The sequence below is a fragment of the Bombina bombina genome, chromosome 6, assembly GCF_027579735.1.
Source record: "Bombina bombina isolate aBomBom1 chromosome 6, aBomBom1.pri, whole genome shotgun sequence".
NCBI lineage: Eukaryota > Metazoa > Chordata > Amphibia > Anura > Bombinatoridae > Bombina > Bombina bombina.
Window position 1 is genome coordinate 518,970,454 of NC_069504.1, and position 19,008 is coordinate 518,989,461.

At 40.5% G+C, this 19,008-nt stretch overlaps 1 protein-coding gene across 2 annotated transcripts in view; it reads right to left on the reverse strand.

The window, feature by feature from the left end:
- The window catches only part of SH3GL3 (SH3 domain containing GRB2 like 3, endophilin A3), a 394,383-nt gene that overhangs the window by 34,959 nt on the left and 340,416 nt on the right, over nt 1-19,008 (reverse strand). For both annotated transcript variants that reach the window (XM_053717414.1, XM_053717415.1), the window contains one exon: nt 16,718-16,876. In XM_053717414.1, the coding sequence (XP_053573389.1) occupies nt 16,718-16,876 (159 nt within the window). The remainder of the gene's footprint in view (nt 1-16,717; nt 16,877-19,008) is intronic.

The following is a 19,008-nucleotide window of genomic DNA, read 5'->3' on the forward strand; positions in this document are numbered from 1 at the left end:
ATAATATCCATGTATCAATCTTAATATTTGTATGAAAACATGTTTTAAGTTGTGATTTACCACTACTGGCACGTCATCGGGCCTATGGTCATCATTGTGCCCCTGAGGGGTGTGGCCCCCGCTGTGGCAGGCTTCCCTTATTTTTCTGTATTGTAAGCTCATCTGTACCTAGGGTTGTAATATATGTAAGGTGGCAACCCTAGGTACAGATGAGCTTGGGGCCTGGTGCAAATGAGTTTGTGAACTGGTGCAAATGAGCTTGGGGCCTAATGCAAATGAGCTTAGGGCCTAGTGCAAATGAGCTTGTGAACTGGTGCAAATGAGATTGGGGCCTAATGCAAATGAGCTTAGGGCCCTGGTGCAGATGAGTTTGGGGCCTGGTGCAAATGAGTTTGGGGCCTGGTGCAAATGTGTTTGGGGCCTGGTGCAAATGTGTTTGGGGCCTGGTGCAAATGTGTTTGGGGCCTGGTGCAAATGTGTTTGGGGCCTGGTGTAAATGAGCTTGGGGCCTGGTGCAGATGAGCTTGGGGGCCTGGTGCAGATGAGCTTGGGGCCCTGGTGCAGATGAGCTTGGGGCCTGGTGCAAATTAGTTTGTGAACTGGTGCAAATGAGCTTGGGGCCTAATGCAAATGAACTTGGGGTCCTGGTGCAGATATGAGCGTGTGAACGGGTGCAAATGAGCTTTAGAACTAATGCAAATGCGCTTGGGGCCCTGGTGCAGATGTGTTTTGGGCCATGGTGCAGATGCTCTTAAGGCCCTGGTGCAGATGAGCTTGGGGCCTAATGCAAATGAGCTTGGGGCCTGGTGCAACTGAACTTGTGAACTGGTGCAAACGAGCTTGTGAACTGGTGCAAATGAGCTTTAGGCCTAATGCAAATGTGCTTGGGGCCCTGATGCAGATGTGTTTGGGTCCCTGGTGCAGATGCTCTTGGGGCCCTGGTGCAGATGAGCTTTGGTCCTGGTGCAGATGAGTTTGGGGCCCTGGTGGAAATGAGTTTGTGAACTGGTGCAGACGAGCTTGTGGACTGGTGGAAATGAGCTTGTGGACTGGGAGAAACAAAAAGTAATTACGAAGCACTGGATAAGCGGTTAAAATAAAATACTTTATTTATTTACATATTAAAAACTATAGCATTCAATTTGAATATACAGGGAAACCTTCCCAGCTAGTGAAAAAATGGCTGACGCGTTTCGGCTCCACAACGTACTCTTAGCCATATAAAACTGCTTTAGCTCTAGGCTTGTTTAAAACACAACACTTGCTTCTTGATTGGTTAGATTTCCACCAAACATAAAATTGTATAATATTAACTATTTCATGACAGCATGTGGATCTGGATATCGCTAACTATATACTGCTACTGGAACACTTCCCAATGTGATTACAGATGCCGTCAATTTATCTTTACATGGGATTGCAAAATGAATTATCATTTTAAATACTCCTATTATGGTATAATATATTTATACTTGTAAACCACTTTTCCTGTTAAACCATTACATGTTAAACATTTCTAATCTCTCTGTGTATATTAATAATGCGATAATATCAAAAAGTTTGTACTTGAATTACCTGTGACTACCCAAGATCGTAATGTGTATTACATATAGATCCAGGGGCAACCACTATACCATTAAATTACAAAATCATAATGGTATTTTACAAGTTCAATGTGTCCTTGGTGATAAATACTAGAAGTTGTAGGTATCCAAAATATATATACTATGGAGATAGGGGAATCACCAAAAATGTATTAAGTCAAACTCTGAGTTGAGTCCCATAGGGACCCTAGTTTTTAATCTGAAAATCCCGAAAGTTTCTCTTTCTGCCAGCATATTATCTCTGCTCCCTCCTCTTTTCTTTAATTTAACCTGTTCAATAATTGTCCACTTGAAGCTGTCCGCTGTCTTGTTATGGACCATAGTGAAGTGGTTAATTAGAGGTGTAGTAAGGGAGCCCTGTTTTATATCCGATAGGTGTTCTTTCATTCTTGTCCTAGCCTCACTTGTGGTGAGGCCTACGTATTGAAGTTGGCACTCCACACAAGTGATTAAATACACCACATATGTGGAGTGACAATTTAGACAGTACTTTTTAGTAAAAGTTTTCCCTGTTACTGTTGATTGAAATCGATCACCTAATTCTACCTTCTCACAAGCTTTGCAGGCTGCATAATTGCAACAAAAGGTACCATTAAACCTTAACCAAGAGGAGCCACTTTCTGGTGTACTATTTCTTAGCTCTGTAGGAGCCACTATATTACCAATAGATCTGTTCCTCCTATAGGGAAACTTACAACCTGTTCTTGTTATATCTTTGAAATCGTCATCTGCTGATAACATGTTAAAGTATTATTCCACCACTTTGCAAACCTCATGATATTGTTTAGAATAATCTGTTATAAAACTAATCTTATGTCCCTCTTGTTTGCTGAACTCTGTTTTCGTTCTGTTTCTGGTTTTATTTTCCAGCAGATCCTCTCTTTTAAGCTTATTTACTGCTCCCTTAGCCCTCTCAATGATCTTGTGTCTATATCCTTTCTCTCTTAGTTTCTTTGTTAAATGTCCTGCCTGTGCCTGGTAAACACTCTCTTTTGAACAGTTGCGTTTAAAGCGTATAAATTGCCCTTTTGCCACCGCCTTAAAGACCCTCTCTGGGTGGCAGCTTTTTGCGTGCAACAGAGAGTTGTCTGATATAGGTTTATATTAAATCCCTGTCTCTATCTGTTCTCCATGGACACCTCTCATTGTAACATCTAGAAAATGTATCTCCAGTTTATCGTATTCTGAAGTGAAACTTATTCCAACTGCATTATTATCTAGACCCCTGGTAAAATCCATCAGGCTCACATTGTCACCTCTCCAAATAAACAGCAGGTCGTCTATGTAGCTCTGGTACTATACAAGCGCAGAATGGTTATAATGAAGAGGAAAGAGTACAACTAGAGCAGGTTTTTTCCATCCCCCAGGGAATATACGAAAGGGGGGGGGAGAGGTGGTTGAGGACAAGGCCACAGACAACAGGTCCAGAGACAGGAGAACCGGTAGCCTCTGAGACGGGTATGAGGGACATCCCGATACAGAAGCGAAATGTGATCAATCTCTCTGACTATTCCCTAAATGAACTGGAAAATAAAGTGTTGGGTTTAGGGCTTACTTTTGTGCCCACGACTAACTTTCATTTGTTAAAAACATTGTTGGACGTTAATAAATTAATAAGAAATTTACCCTAAGAAAGTTCTATTCCAGACAGTCTGAAAATGAAAATTGTCAGTATGTAGAGGATAGAGAGGAAACAAAATATAGTGGAAATGAGATGGAGGGATTGAGCTTTCCGGACATGTGGTATACTTACTTTGGAATCTCTCCAGGAGGAGTCTGTTCCGGTTGGGAACATAGAGATAAATATACCTTATTTTAAGCCTTAATCTAGATTTTATCCGATCCAGAATAGGGGGCACATACTGGAGAGATTCCAAAGAAGGATAGAGAAAGATTTGAAAGAATTGTATTACAGAACAGACTTGACCCAGGGACATAATATCACAAAGAAAGAGAAAGAGGCATTAGAGGTACTAGGGAAAAATCAAAATGTGGTCATCCGCCCCGCAGACAAGGGAGGAGCTGTAGTACTTATGAATAGGAAGGATTTTGTCGCAGAGGCCCATAGACAGTTGAAAATAGAGGAGGATTATACCATACGAAGAGCTGATCCAGTCAGATGCTTTCAGAGACAGCTCATATCCCTAATTGATGATAGGGTGGAACTTGGGTATATAGGTCAGAATACTAAGAATTATTTGCTAGTGGATAATCCAATAACTCCAATATTCAATCATTTACCCAAGGTCCACAAGTCGCTGAAAAGGGTAAAAGGGAGACCCATTGTAAGTGGAATAGGCTCTGTGTTAGAGCATTTATCTGAGTGGCTGGACCATGTATTACAGCCAATTGTAAACACATTGAAAAGCTATATATCAGACACAAAGAAGATATTGAACCGGCTGTCCAAAGTAACAGGGGCTGATAGCTTTATATGGCTTACTGTCAATGTCAGGTCTCTTTTTTTCCAGCATCCCGCTTGAGAAAGATCTTCAAGCATTAAAAATTTTCCTAACAAAATGCTTTGACATGGATCAGGAATATGTGAAATTTTTACTGAAGGTAGCGGAGTTTCTCTTGACCCACAATTACTTTGAGTTTGGGGGGTTTACTATCTTTAGAGGCGTGGAACAGCTATGGGGGCTAAGTTTGCCCCCTCCTATGCCAACCTGTTTATGGGTTGGTGGGAGCTGTTCCACGTCTTTGGAGAGGGAAACCCTCACAGGGAAAGTATTGTGTGGTACAAGCGCTACATAGACGACCTGCTGTTTATTTGGAGAGGTGACAATGTGGGCCTGATGGATTACCAGGGGTCTAGATAACAATGCAGTTGGAATAAGTTTCACTTCAGAATACAATTAACGGGAGATACATTTTCTAGATGTTACATTGAGAGGTATCAATGGAGAACAGTTAGAGACGGAGGTTTATTATAAACCTATATCAGGCAACTCTCTGTTGCACGCAAAAAGTTGACACCCAGAGAGGGTCTTTAAGGCGGTGGCAAAAGGGCAGTTTATACGCCTTAAATGCAACTGCTCAAAAGAGAGTGTTTACCAGGCACAGGCATGACATTTAACAAAGAAACTGAGGGAGAAAGGATATAGACACAAGATCATTGAGAGGGCTAAGGGAGCAGTAAATAAGCTTAAAAGAGAGGATCTGCTGAAAAATAAAACCAGAAACAGAATGAAAACAGAGTTCAGCAAACAAGAGGGACATAAGATTAGGTTTATAACAGATTATTCTAAACAATATCATGAGGTTTGCAAAGTGGTGAAATCACATTTTAATATGTTATCAGCAGATGACGCTCTCAAAGATATAACAAGAACAGGTTATAAGTTTGCCTATAGGAGGAACAGATCTATTGGTAAGAAATAGTACACCAGAAAGTGGCTCCTCTTGGTTAAGGTTTAATGGTACCTTTCGTTGCAATTATGCTGTCTGCAAAGCTTGTGAGAAGGTAGAATTAGGTGATCAATTTCAATCAACAGTAACGGGTGAAACTTTTACTAAAAAACAAAATTTATGCTTACCTGATAAATTTATTTCTCTTGTGGTGTATCCAGTCCACGGATCATCCATTACTTGTGGGATATTCTCCTTCCCAACAGGAAGCTGCAAGAGGATCACCCACAGCAGAGCTGTCTATATAGCTCCTCCCCTAACTGCCACCTCCAGTCATTCGACCGAAGACAAGCAAGAGAAAGGAGAAACTATAGGGTGCAGTGGTGACTGTAGTTTAAAATAAAAAACACCTGCCTTAAAATGACAGGGCGGGCCGTGGACTGGATACACCACAAGAGAAATAAATTTATCAGGTAAGCATAAATTTTGTTTTCTCTTGTAAGGTGTATCCAGTCCACGGATCATCCATTACTTGTGGGATACCAATACCAAAGCTATAGGACACGGATGAAGGGAGGGACAAGGCAGGCGCTTAAACGGAAGGCACCACTGCCTGTAAGACCTTTCTCCCAAAAATAGCCTCCGAAGAAGCAAAAGTATCAAATTTCTAGAATTTAGAAAAAGTATGAAGCGAAGACCTCCGCCTTACAAATCTGTTCAACAGAAGCCTCATTCTTAAAAGCCCATGTGGAAGCTACCGCTCTAGTAGAATGAGCTGTAATTCTTTCAGGAGGCTGCTGGCCAGCAGTCTCATAAGCTAAGCGGATTATACTTCTTAGCCAAAAAGAAAGAGAAGTTGCCGAAGCCTTTTGGCCGCTCCTCTGTCCAGAGTAGACAACAAACAATGCAGATGATTGACGAAAATCTTTAGTAACTTGTAAATAAAACTTTAAAGCACGAACCACGTCAAGATTGTGTAAAAGACGTTCCTTCTTTGAAGAAGGATTAGGACACAGTGACGGAACAACAATCTCCTGATTGATATTCTTATTAGATACCACCTTGGGTAGAAAACCAGGTTTGGTACGTAACACTACCTTATCTGCATGGAAAACGAGATAAGGGGAATCACATTGTAAAGCAGATAACTCCGAAACTCTTCGAGCCGAGGAGATAGCTACTAAAAAGAGAACTTTCCAAGATAAGAGCTTAATATCTATGGAATGCAAAGGTTCAAACGGAACCCCTTGAAGAACTTTAAGAACTAAATTTAAACTCCATGGCGGAGCAACAGGTTTAAACACAGGCTTGATTCTAACCAGAGCCTGACAAAACGCCTGAACATCTGGAACCTCAGCCAGACGTTTGTGCAAAAGAATAGACAGAGCAGAAATCTGTCCCTTTAAGGAACTAGCTGACAAACCCTTCTCCAATCCTTCTTGGAGAAAAGATAATATCCTAGGAATCCTGACTTTACTCCATGAGTAACCCTTGGATTCACACCAATGAAGATATTTACACCATATCTTATGATAGATTTTCCTGGTGACAGGCTTTCGCGCCTGTATTAAGGTATCAATGACCGACTCGGAGAAACCACGCTTTGATAAAATCAAGCGTTCAATCTCCAAGCAGTCAGACGCAGAGAAATTAGATTTGGATGGTTGAAAGGACCCTGAAGTAGAAGGTCCTGTCTCAGCGGCAGAGTCCATGGTGGAAAGGATGACATGTCCACCAGATCTGCATACCAAGTCCTGCGTGGCCACGCAGGTGCTATCAAAATCACCAAAGCTCTCTCCTGCTTGATTTTGGCAATCAGACGAGGGAGCAGAGGAAATGGTGGAAACACATAAGCCAGGTTGAAGGACCAAGGCTCTGCTAGAGCATCTATCAGTGCTGTCTTGGGATCCCTGGACCTGGATCCGTAACAAGGAAGCTTGGCGTTCTGACGAGACGCCATGAGATCCAGTTCTGGTTTGCCCCAAAGTTGAATCAACTGTGCAAATACCTCAGGATGGAGCTCCCACTCCCCCGGATGAAAAGTCTGTCGACTTAGAAAATCCGCCTCCCAGTTCTCTACTCCTGGGATATGGATAGCTGATAGATGGCAAGAGTGAATCTCTGCCCATAGAATTATCTTTGAAACCTCCAACATTGCTGGGGAACTCCTTGTTCCCCCTTGATGGTTGATGTAAGCTACAGTCGTGATGTTGTCCGACTGAAATCTGATGAACCTGACCGCAGCTAGCTGAGGCCAAGCCTGAAGAGCATTGAATATCGCTCTTCGTTCCAGAATGTTTATCGGAAGGAGTGCCTCCTCCTGAGTCCTCCTGGCATCTGTTGTTACTATTGTCCAATCTGGCCTGCGGAAGGTCATACCTTTGGACAGATGGACCCGAGATAGCCACCAGAGAAGAGAATCCCTGGTCTCTTGATCCAGATTTAGTAGAGGGGACAAATCTGTGTAATCCCCATTCCACTGACTGAGCATGCAGAGTTGCAGCGGTCTGAGATGTAGCAAACGGCACTATGTCCATTGCCGCTACCATTAAGCCGATTACTTCCATACACGGAGCCACTGAAGGGCGAGAAGTAGAATAAAGAACACGGCAGGAATTTAGAAGTTTTGACAACCTGGCCTCTGTCAGGTAAATCTTCATTTCTACAGAATCTATCAGAGTTCCCAGGAAGGAAACTCTTGTGAGAGGGGATAGAGAACTCTTTTCTTCTTTCACTTTCCACCCATGAGACCTCAGGAATGCCAGAACAATGTCCGTATGGGACTTGGCAATTTGAAAATTCGACGCCTGTATCAGAATGTCGTCTAGGTAAGGGGCTACTGCTATACCCCGCGGCCTTAGGACCGCCAGAAGTGACCCCAGAACCTTCGTAAAGATTCTTGGTGCCGTAGCTAACCCAAAGGGAAGAGCTACAAACTGGTAATGCCTGTCTAGGAAGGTGAACCTGAGAAACCGATGATGATCTCTGTGTATCGGAATGTGATAAGCATCCTTTAAGTCCACAGTAGTCATATATTGACCCTCCTGGATCATAGGTAGGATGGTTTGAATAGTCTCCATTGGGACCCTGAGAAATTTGTTTAGGATCTTGAGATCTAAGATTGGTCTGAAGGTTCCCTCTTTCTTGGGAACCACAAACAGATTTGAATAGAAGCCTTGCCCCTGTTCCTCCTTTGGAACTGGGTGGATCACTCCCATAACTAGGAGGTCTTGAACACAATGTAAGAATGCCTCTCTCTTTATCTGGTTTGCAGATAATTGTGAGAGGTGAAATCTTCCTTTTGGGGAAGAAGCTTTGAAGTCCAGAAGATACCCCTGGGACACAATTTCCAACGCCCAGGGATCCTGGACATCTCTTGCCCAAGCCTGGGCGAAGAGAGAAAGTCTGCCCCCTACTAGATCCGTTACCGGATCGGGGGCTGATCTTTCATGCTGTCTTAGAGGCAGCAGCAGGCATTTTGGCCTGCCTTTCTTTGTTCCAAGCCTGGTTAGGTCTCCAGACCGGCTTTGACTGGGCAAAATTTCCCTCTTGTTTTGTATTAGAGGAAGTTGATGCTGCGCCAGACTTGAAGTTTCGAAAGGCACGAAAATTAGTCTGTTTGGTCCTTAATTTGTTGGACCTATCCTGAGGAAGGGGGTGACCTTTTCCTCCAGTAATATCAGAAATGATCTCCTTCAGTCCGGGCACGAATAGGGTCTGCCCCTTGAAGGGAATGTTGAGAAGCTTAGACTTTGAAGTAACGTCAGCTGACCAGGATGTAAGCCATAACGCCCTACGACCTTGAATAGCAAAACCTGAGTTCTTAGCCGTTAGTTTGGTTAAATGAACAACAGCGTCAGAAACAAATGAATTGGCTAGCTTAAGAGCTTTAAGCTTGTCAAGTATATCATCCAATGGGGTTTCTACCTGTAGAGCCTCTTCCAGAGACTCAAACCAGAAGGCTGCAGCAGCAGTGACAGGGGCAATGCATGCAAGAGGCTGGAGAATAAAACCCTGTTGAATAAACATTTTCTTAAGGTAACCCTCTAACTTTTTATCCATTGGATATAGGAAAGCACAACTGTCCTCGACTGGGATAGTTGTACGCTTAGCTAGGGTAGAGACTGCTCCCTCCACCTTAGGGACCGTTTGCCATAAGTCCCGTGTAGCGGCATCTATGGGAAATATCTTTTTAAAAACAGGAGGGGGAGAGAATGGTACACCTGGTCTATCCCATTCCTTAGTAATAATTTCTGAAAACCTCTTAGGTATTGGAAAAACATCAGTGTAAACAGGCACTGCATAGTATTTATCCAATCTACACAATTTCTCTGGGACCATAATGGTGTCACAGTCATTCAGAGCAGCTAAAACCTCCCTGAGCAACACGCGGAGGTGTTCAAGCTTAAATTTAAATGTAGACATATCAGAATCAGGTTGAATTATCTTCCCTGAGTTAGAAAAATCACCCACAGATAGAAGCTCTCCTTCCTCAGCTTCTGCATATTGTGAGGGGATATCAGACATAGCTACTAAAGCGTCAGAGTGCTCTGTATTTTTCCTAGCCCCAGAGCTGTCTCGCTTTCCTTGTAACCCTGGTAGTTTGGACAATACCGCTGTAAGGGTATTATCCATAACTGCCGCCATGTCTTGTAAGGTAAACGCTATGGGCGCGCTAGATGTACTTGGCGCCTCTTGAGCGGGCGTCCCTTGAGTGGGAGTCATAGGTTCTGACATAGGTTAGTCTGCATAACTTCCCCCTTGTCAGTTTCCTCTGGTGATAAATCTTTTAAAGCCAGAATATGATATTTATAACTTATAGTAAGATCAGTGCATTTGGTACACATTCTAAGAGGGGGTTCCACAAAGGCTTCTAAACATAATGAACAAGGAGTTTCCTCTATGTCAGACATGTTTAACAGACTAGTAATGAGACCAGCAAGCTTTGAAAACACTTTAATTAATGTAAAAAAGCAGAATATAAAAAACGGTACTGTGCCTTTAAGAGAAAAAAACAAACACAAAAACTGCAAAACAGTGAAAAAAGCAGTTAACTCTATGAAATTTTAACAGTGTATGTACTAGGGTAAAATAGCATTGCACCCACTTGCAAATGGATCATTAACCCCTCAGGCTCAAAAACGAAGCCAAAAAACGGTAAAACCGTTATAACAGTCACAGGCAAACTGCCACAGCTCTACTGTGGCTCCTACCTTCCCATAAAACGACTTTTGTAGGCACAAAAACCCTTTAGAGAGGTCCAATATGTCAGGGGACTCCTTCAGGGAAGCTGGATGTCTCAGAGTTGAAAAGTTACTGCGCAATTAGAGCGCGAAAATAGGCCCCTCCCACCATGCACTGAAAGTCAGAGAGCCTAAAAAACTACTCCTAGGAGTCAAATAACAGCCATGTGGAAAAACTAGGCCCCAAATAAAGATGTATCACCCTTAGTAAAAAACGTTCCTTATAATACATGTAAACGTTTCACATACTAAGTTATTAGAGCAATTAACATGAAAATTACCCTTTACTGCAAGCATGATGCCAGTCGTTATTAAATCACTGCAATCAGGCTTACCTCAAATATGTCAGGCACTGTCAGCATTTTCTAGGCTTCTTATTATCTCTCTAGAAAAAAATATACTGAACATACCTCAAGGCAGTTGAATCTGCAGGCCGTTCTCCCAGCTGAAGTTTTTCCCATACTCTTCAGTTATGTGTGAGAACAGCAGTGGATCTTAGTTACAACCTGCTAAGATCATCAAAAACCTCAGGCAAAACACTTCTTCTAATTTCTGCCTGAGGTAAAAAACAGTACAACTCCAGTACCATTTTAAAATAACAAACTTTTGATTGAAGATAAACTACACTGTCACCACATCTCTCCATGCAACCTCCCTTGTCGAGAGCTGCAAGAGAATGACTGGGGGTGGCAGTTAGGGGAGGAGCTATATAGACAGCTCTGCTGTTGATTGTTCCTCTTGCAGCTTCCTGTTGGGAAGGAGAATATCCCACAAGTAATGGATGATCCGTGGACTGGATACACCTTACAAGAGAAAGTACTGTCTAAATTGTCGCTCCACATATATGGTGTATTTAATCAACTGTGTGGAGTGCCAACTTAAAGGGACACTAAACCCCAAAAATTTCTTTCATGAATCAGGTAGAGAATACAATTTTAAATAACATTCCAATTTACTTCTATTATCTCATTTGTTTCATTCTTTAGATATCCTTTATTTAAGAAATAACAATAAACATGGGTGAACCAATCACACGAGACATCTATGTGCAGCCACCAATCAGCAGCTACTGAGCCTATCTAGATATGCTTTTCAGCAAATAATATTAAGAGAATGAAGCAAATTAGATAATAGAAGTAAATGAGAAAGTTGTTTAAAATGGTATGCTCTTTCTAAATCCTGAAAGAAAAATGTTGGGTTTCATGTCCCTTTAAATACGTAGGCCTCACCACAAGTGAGGCTAGGACAAGAATGAAAGAACACCTATCGGATATAAAACAGGGCTCCCTTACTACACCTCTAACAACTTCACTATGGTCCATAACAAGACAGCGGACAGCTTCAAGACAATTATTTAAGAGGTTAAATTAAAGAAAAGAGGAGGGAGCAGAGATAATATGCTGACAGAAAGAGAAACTTTCTGGGTTTTCAGATTAAAAATTAGGGTCCCTATGGGACTTAACTCAGAGTTTGATTTAATACATTTTTGGTGATTCCACTATCTCCATAGTATATATATTTTGGATACCTACAACTTCTAGTATTTATCACCAAGGACACATTGAACGTGTCAAATACCATTAAGATTTTGTAATTTCATGGTATAGTGGTTGCTCCTGGATCTATATGTAATACACATTACGATCTTGGGTAGTCACAGGTAATTCAAGTACAAACTTTTTGATATTATCGCATTATTAATATACACAGAGAGATTAAAAATGTTTAACATGTAATGGTTTAACAGGAAAATAGGCTTACAAGTATAAATATATTATACCATAATAGGAGTATTTAAAAAGATAATTAATTTTGAAGTGTTCCAGTAGCAGTATATAGTTAGCGATATCCAGATCCACATGCTGTTAAAATAGTTAATATTATACAGTGTTATGTTTGGTGGAAATCTAACCAATCAAGAAGCAAGTGTTGTGTTTTAAACAAGCCTAGAACTAAAGCAATTTTAAACGGCTAAGAGTACGGTGTGAAGCCGAAACGCGTCAGCCGTTTTTTCACTAGCTGGGAAGGTGTCCCTGTATCTTCAAATGGAAAAATTGAATGCTATAGTTTTTAATATGTAATTAAATAAAGTATTTTATTTTAATCGCTGATCCAGTGCTCCATACTCCTTTTTGTTTCTCCTTGAACTTGGGGCCGCACAGTGAGAACGGATCGTATAGCGGAGTGCCTGTTCTGGATTGGAGGGCTGTACACATGCACACCTACCTGACTATCCAATGAGCATATGGACCAGCTCCAACGGACAGAGGATGCCATACAGCATACAGCTGGGCAGCTCTATAGAGGCAAGTAATTGAGAGCTTGGAGGTCCGCCATTAGAACCGTGGAACCGGAGGTATCGGGTAAGAAAACTACCTTGTTATCTACAAAAAAAAAACACTTGAAGGAGGGTATTTTGGATGTGTAACCTGATGAATATACCCTATATACCCTAAGACCCTAGTGTTTATGGCGGGTTGAATACCGCACTATTTTGAACAAGTGACGTTTCTTTGCAAAGTGTTCTCAGTATACCCGAAGTTTATAAGTGTCCATGTGTGGTGCATAAGCCCTAATTTAAACTAATTTGGATAACGTTTAAAAGAATAAGAATACTGAACTTTTATAAATAAAGATTATTATTTGGGGGTGTTTTCTGCCTAGGCACTCAAACTTATTCTGTTGTGGACTGTATTTTTGGGCTTGTGAACTACTCAATATACAGACGATCCCAGCAAACTGTATCTGGCGAGTTGAAATGCTGAATATAAATAACCAAATATATTAATTGACATGCCTTTTTTTTTACTATGTAGGATTTACAATTGTGTTTATTGTTCGCTAAAAAATCAATCCCACACAGCCATTCTAACCTATTTGGCTATATTTAAAGCCTAGAGCCGTGACCTCACTGATACAAACCATAATGTAGCTTCAGAGGTATGTAAAACAGTAGCACTTTAGGGACAAGGGTACAATCCTGTTGTCTACATATCAGCTATAGTATAAACAATATATCTGCTAGGCATTGTCACAGGCTGATACAGAAGTCAGAGCATTGCTTTTAGACTCTGTATTACAGAAATATGTGTACCTCTATTACAAATGGTTACAAATGAAAATGTGATTTACTTTGGCCTTTTTGTGTATATTGTATTACACCTGAGCAAACACTTGTTTTGTGTACACGGAGTGTTTAATTCAGCTGATTAAAACAAAGGCAGGAAACCACACAGTGTAGTTTTTCTTAGCCCAAGCTATACACATCAGTAGTAAAACTAATGGGTAAGTTGTATTAAAAACCAAATGGGTTTTGTCACATTAAATCCAGAGGGACAATACAACACGAATATCTGGCTATGGAGCAATGACCCTATGATATTTTAGTAATATGATGTTTGGACATGTCTTTAATGTTTAAAGGGACATGACACGTAATTATTTTTTTTCATGATTCAGATAGATTATTCCAATTTACTTCTATTATCTAATGTACCTTTATTCTCTTGGTATTCTTATATCTAAGGAGGTTCAGGAGCAGCAATGCAGTACTAGGAACTAGCTGCTGATAGGTGGTTGCACATACATGCCTCTTGTCATTGACTTACCTGATGTTTTCAGCTAGCTCAAAATAGTGCACGGCTCCTTCAAAAAAGGATACAAAAAGATCAAAGCAAATTTGATAATAGAAGTAGATTGGACACATTTTAAAATGGTATGTTCTGTCTGAATCATGAAAAAATATGTTGTTTTTTGTGTACCTTTACTGTACTTTTTTACCATGTTATTTATATACATAATATTTTAAGTTAATTTTGCATGCAATTTTAAATATTACACTAGAGGGCAGCATTTTAAAGCTGTAGATTGCATTAAAAGGCCATTCCAGTGCTAAAGAGTAACATGCTCTAATGGTAGAGCATTTCATTTTAACACTACAGACACCCCAACCTGCAATATGCAGTATGGGAGTCTGCACAAAATGAAGAGTATGGGAGTCTGCACAAAATGAAGAGTATGGGAGTCTGCACAAAATGAAGAGTATGGGAGTCTGCACAAAATGAAGAGTATGGGAGTCTGCACAAAATGAAGAGTATGGGAGTCTGCACAAAATGAAGAGTATGGGAGTCTGCACAAAATGAAGAGTATGGGAGTCTGCACAAAATGAAGAGTATGGGAGTCTGCACAAAATGAAGAGTATGGGAGTCTGCACAAAATGAAGAGTATGGGAGTCTGCACAAAATGAAGAGTATGGGAGTCTGCACAAAATGAAGAGTATGGGAGTCTGCACAAAATGAAGAGTATGGGAGTCTGCACAAAATGAAGAGTATGGGAGTCTGCACAAAATGAAGAGTATGGGAGTCTGCACAAAATGAAGAGTATGGGAGTCTGCACAAAATGAAGAGTATGGGAGTCTGCACAAAATGAAGAGTATGGGAGTCTGCACAAAATGAAGAGTATGAGAGTCTGCACAAAATGAAGAGTATGGGAGTCTGCACAAAATGAAGAGTATGGGAGTCTGCACAAAATGAAGAGTATGGGAGTCTGCACAAAATGAAGAGTATGGGAGTCTGCACAAAATGAAGAGTATGGGAGTCTGCACAAAATGAAGAGTATGGGAGTCTGCACAAAATGAAGAGTATGGGAGTCTGCACAAAATGAAGAGTATGGGAGTCTGCACAAAATGAAGAGTATGGGAGTCTGCACAAAATGAAGAGTATGGGAGTCTGCACAAAATGAAGAGTATGGGAGTCTGCACAAAATGAAGAGTATGGGAGTCTGCACAAAATGAAGAGTATGGGAGTCTGCACAAAATGAAGAGTATGGGAGTCTGCACAAAATGAAGAGTATGGGAGTCTGCACAAAATGAAGAGTATGGGAGTCTGCACAAAATGAAGAGTATGGGAGTCTGCACAAAATGAAGAGTATGGGAGTCTGCACAAAATGAAGAGTATGGGAGTCTGCACAAAATGAAGAGTATGGGAGTCTGCACAAAATGAAGAGTATGGGAGTCTGCACAAAATGAAGAGTATGGGAGTCTGCACAAAATGAAGAGTATGGGAGTCTGCACAAAATGAAGAGTATGGGAGTCTGCACAAAATGAAGAGTATGGGAGTCTGCACAAAATGAAGAGTATGGGAGTCTGCACAAAATGAAGAGTATGGGAGTCTGCACAAAATGAAGAGTATGGGAGTCTGCACAAAATGAAGAGTATGGGAGTCTGCACAAAATGAAGAGTATGGGAGTCTGCACAAAATGAAGAGTATGGGAGTCTGCACAAAATGAAGAGTATGGGAGTCTGCACAAAATGAAGAGTATGGGAGTCTGCACAAAATGAAGAGTATGGGAGTCTGCACAAAATGAAGAGTATGGGAGTCTGCACAAAATGAAGAGTATGGGAGTCTGCACAAAATGAAGAGTATGGGAGTCTGCACAAAATGAAGAGTATGGGAGTCTGCACAAAATGAAGAGTATGGGAGTCTGCACAAAATGAAGAGTATGGGAGTCTGCACAAAATGAAGAGTATGGGAGTCTGCACAAAATGAAGAGTATGGGAGTCTGCACAAAATGAAGAGTATGGGAGTCTGGGAGTCTGCACAATATAGAGAGTCTGGGAGTCTGCACAATATAGAGAGTCTGGGAGTCTGCACAATATAGAGAGTATGGGAGTCTGCACAATATAGAGAGTATGGGAGTATGGGAGTCTGCACAATATAGAGAGTATGGGAGTATGGGAGTCTGCACAATATAGAGAGTATGGGAGTCTGCGCATCTCACCTATATATAATAGGTCTGCTATGTCTCGCATTGCACTAGAGTTCAGGAAGGGGGAGAAAAGTCCAGAGAGGAACACAGTAACTATTTACATTAAGCTACAATGGAACAGTGACACCTACATGTAGAAATGAACAGTGCAGGCAAAATTTTGATTTTCTCTGGCACTGCTCTTTCCGGGATATTGTGTTTAATTTGCGGGTGTCAGGGAGCCGCTTTTTAAATGCGGGAAACTCCTGGAACTACCAGGAGAGTTGGGATGTCTTAGTCTATGCATTTAACTATAGTTAAACACATAGATAAATTAATGACTAGTGACAAAATAAGCAACAGCAGTAACACAGCTTGGTCGTGCAACAGCTGCTACTGGTTGGGTCACCAGCAGTTTTTTTTATGTAATAAAATAAAGTCCAACAAAAGATGCAATAATCACTAAATAAATGCTAGACAGAATTATGTATTCAAAACAAAGATTGGCATGAGAATAATATGCAGAAGTATTTTTCAAAATGATATTCATTGTTGAAATATTGAAGAAATAAGTGTAAAGTTTTAGTGTGTATAAACCAATGGGTGCAGCCATGTTGTAATCTAAGATTCTTTCATCGCTGATACCTATAAGGAACAGCTATTAGTGTATCACAAGAGTCTGCAATAGATTTTTTTTATTACAGAAACTTAAACATTTTATTTTACAATTTTATGTGATATATTCTGGATGAGATATGACTGCAGCATACTTACATCATTTTCTAAAAAGTTAAACATGCTCCTTTCAGCCAGTTCTTTTGATTCTTCAAACTTCTCAACCGCTTGTCTGATTTCTTCATCCGGAATCTTCCCCTGGCGCTTCTTTTTGTAATCATAATCTAAACGGCGTCCTTCTAATTTTTTCAGATGATACTGGAAAACATAAAGTATTTATTTGTTTCAATTATAGGTGGCTGAGCGTCCTGTTTAAGTAATAAACACATCATTTACACAAGATAAGAAGCCACCAATCTGACCAATTTATAATTCCTTAAACGAAAAGGAAGACAAAAGAGAGCAGTAAATGGGTTATTGCTGTATAAATTCCACATATAATTTCTTTTAAGTAGATTGTGATACCAGCATATATTTAGATTTTGTATTTCTTAAAGGGACATGAAACCTAAAAACAATTATTTCATGATGCAGGCATGATTTTAAACAACTTTCCAATTTACTTCTATTATCAATTTTGCTTCATTCTCTTGGTATCTTTTATTGAAGTTGCAGCAATGCATTACTGGGAAGTAGCTGAACAGATCTGTGAGTCAATCACAAGAGGCATATATGTGCAGCCACCTATTGGCAGCTAGCTCCCAGCTCCTGGGCCTATCTAGATATGCTTTTCAGCAAAGGATACAAAGAGAACCCAGCAAATTAGATAATAGAAGTAAAGTGGAATGTTTTTTAATTTTATATGGTCTCTCTGAACTCTAAATTTTTTTGGGGGGTTTCATGTCCCTTTAAAATTAAATTTTCACGATTCAGATAGAGAATGTAATTGTAAGACACTTTAAAGGGATAGCTTTTCAATAGCCAATAAGTAAGTATTGAAATGTTTAGTTGGATATGTAAATATTTGGTATATACTCCAATTATGCCACCCTGAGATTAAGGATTTTCATAATCCTCCAATGCCTTCATATAAGAGCAGGACAAATCTTAAGGATAAATTGGTAAAGGCTGAATTAGGGGGAGGTATATTATTAAGGCAAGCTACAATTGGTTATAGTTAAAAACAAGGATGATGCGCTAAAAGCAAGGTATATAAAATATCTTGATGCTCTAGAATATTAAGTTATAAACTATAAAATACAATTAAATATCCCAAAAACGGTTAATACACAAATATTTATTATATAAAATGTAACCACCGGTGGTATCTGCATTTAAGACATAAAATAATAATAATACATAAAATCAAGCAAATGAATTAAGATTTAAATCCAAGAAAATAGTCACTGTAAAAGTTCACTATAGTGTAAAACAGGGATTTAGCTGAGTGATAGGATGCAGGTAGTAGTGGATTATAGCTTTATTACTCAGTTTGGCTCACAAGTCACGTTTTCAATCTAAATGTTATGTTACCAGAGATGGACTGTAAAGGAACCCCTTATTTAACTACGGACCTTCCCCACTGGTCACCTTTTTTTCCAGGATGGGTAACGGATCTACCTCTTAGGCATCCTGATGTCCTAGTAAGGGTGTTCTGTAGCGTCTCAGTTCTCTCCTTAGCGCAGTTTGGTTCTACTTCCGCATTTCGCAGTCACGTGGTTTACAGGAACCAATCGGGTGTGAGATTCACACACTGTTTGAAGTGAAAGTTAGTGAGCCTTTTGGAGTAACACAGAGCGCTCTGTTAAAACGAAGCCTGTAATCCAAATGTGTAGCAACGATCATCTACGCGTTTCAGCCTTAAATACAGCATTATGATATTTTATATGCCTTGCTTTTAGCGCAGCATCCTTGTTTTGAACTACTTCTGTATTTCTGAATTGCCATCACAGGGCTTTTCTTTTCAGATGATTGATGGTGTTAGAGTAGAGAGGGAGTTAGACTTTTGTACTCGTAGTTTTAAACTACAATTGGTTAGCATACGAAGAGAGAAGCGCTCTACCAGGAACAAACAACAGCTCATCAGCTAGTTCTATGGTGATTTACCACCCAGAAGTAGCCTCTTTTAGACCAGTTGTGCTTTTCACAGAGAAAAACTTTCCTGAAGTATATCAGTCTGATCCCGCTGAGTAAAATCAGTCCAGCCCGAAATACCAGGCAATTCTCCTCTGAACAAGGAACATGACAACCTCCTATAGGCCTCGTCTGTGAGGTGCAGCCACATTCCTCTAAGTTTCACTTGGCAAGGAGTCCACGTCTGGTTTCCCCCATCACCCATAGGGAGACCTTCCCAGGGTCATAATAATTTGTATACGAAGAGAGAATCGCTCTACCAGGAACGAACAACAGCTCATCAGCTAGTTCTATGGCGAGTTACCACCCAGGAGCAG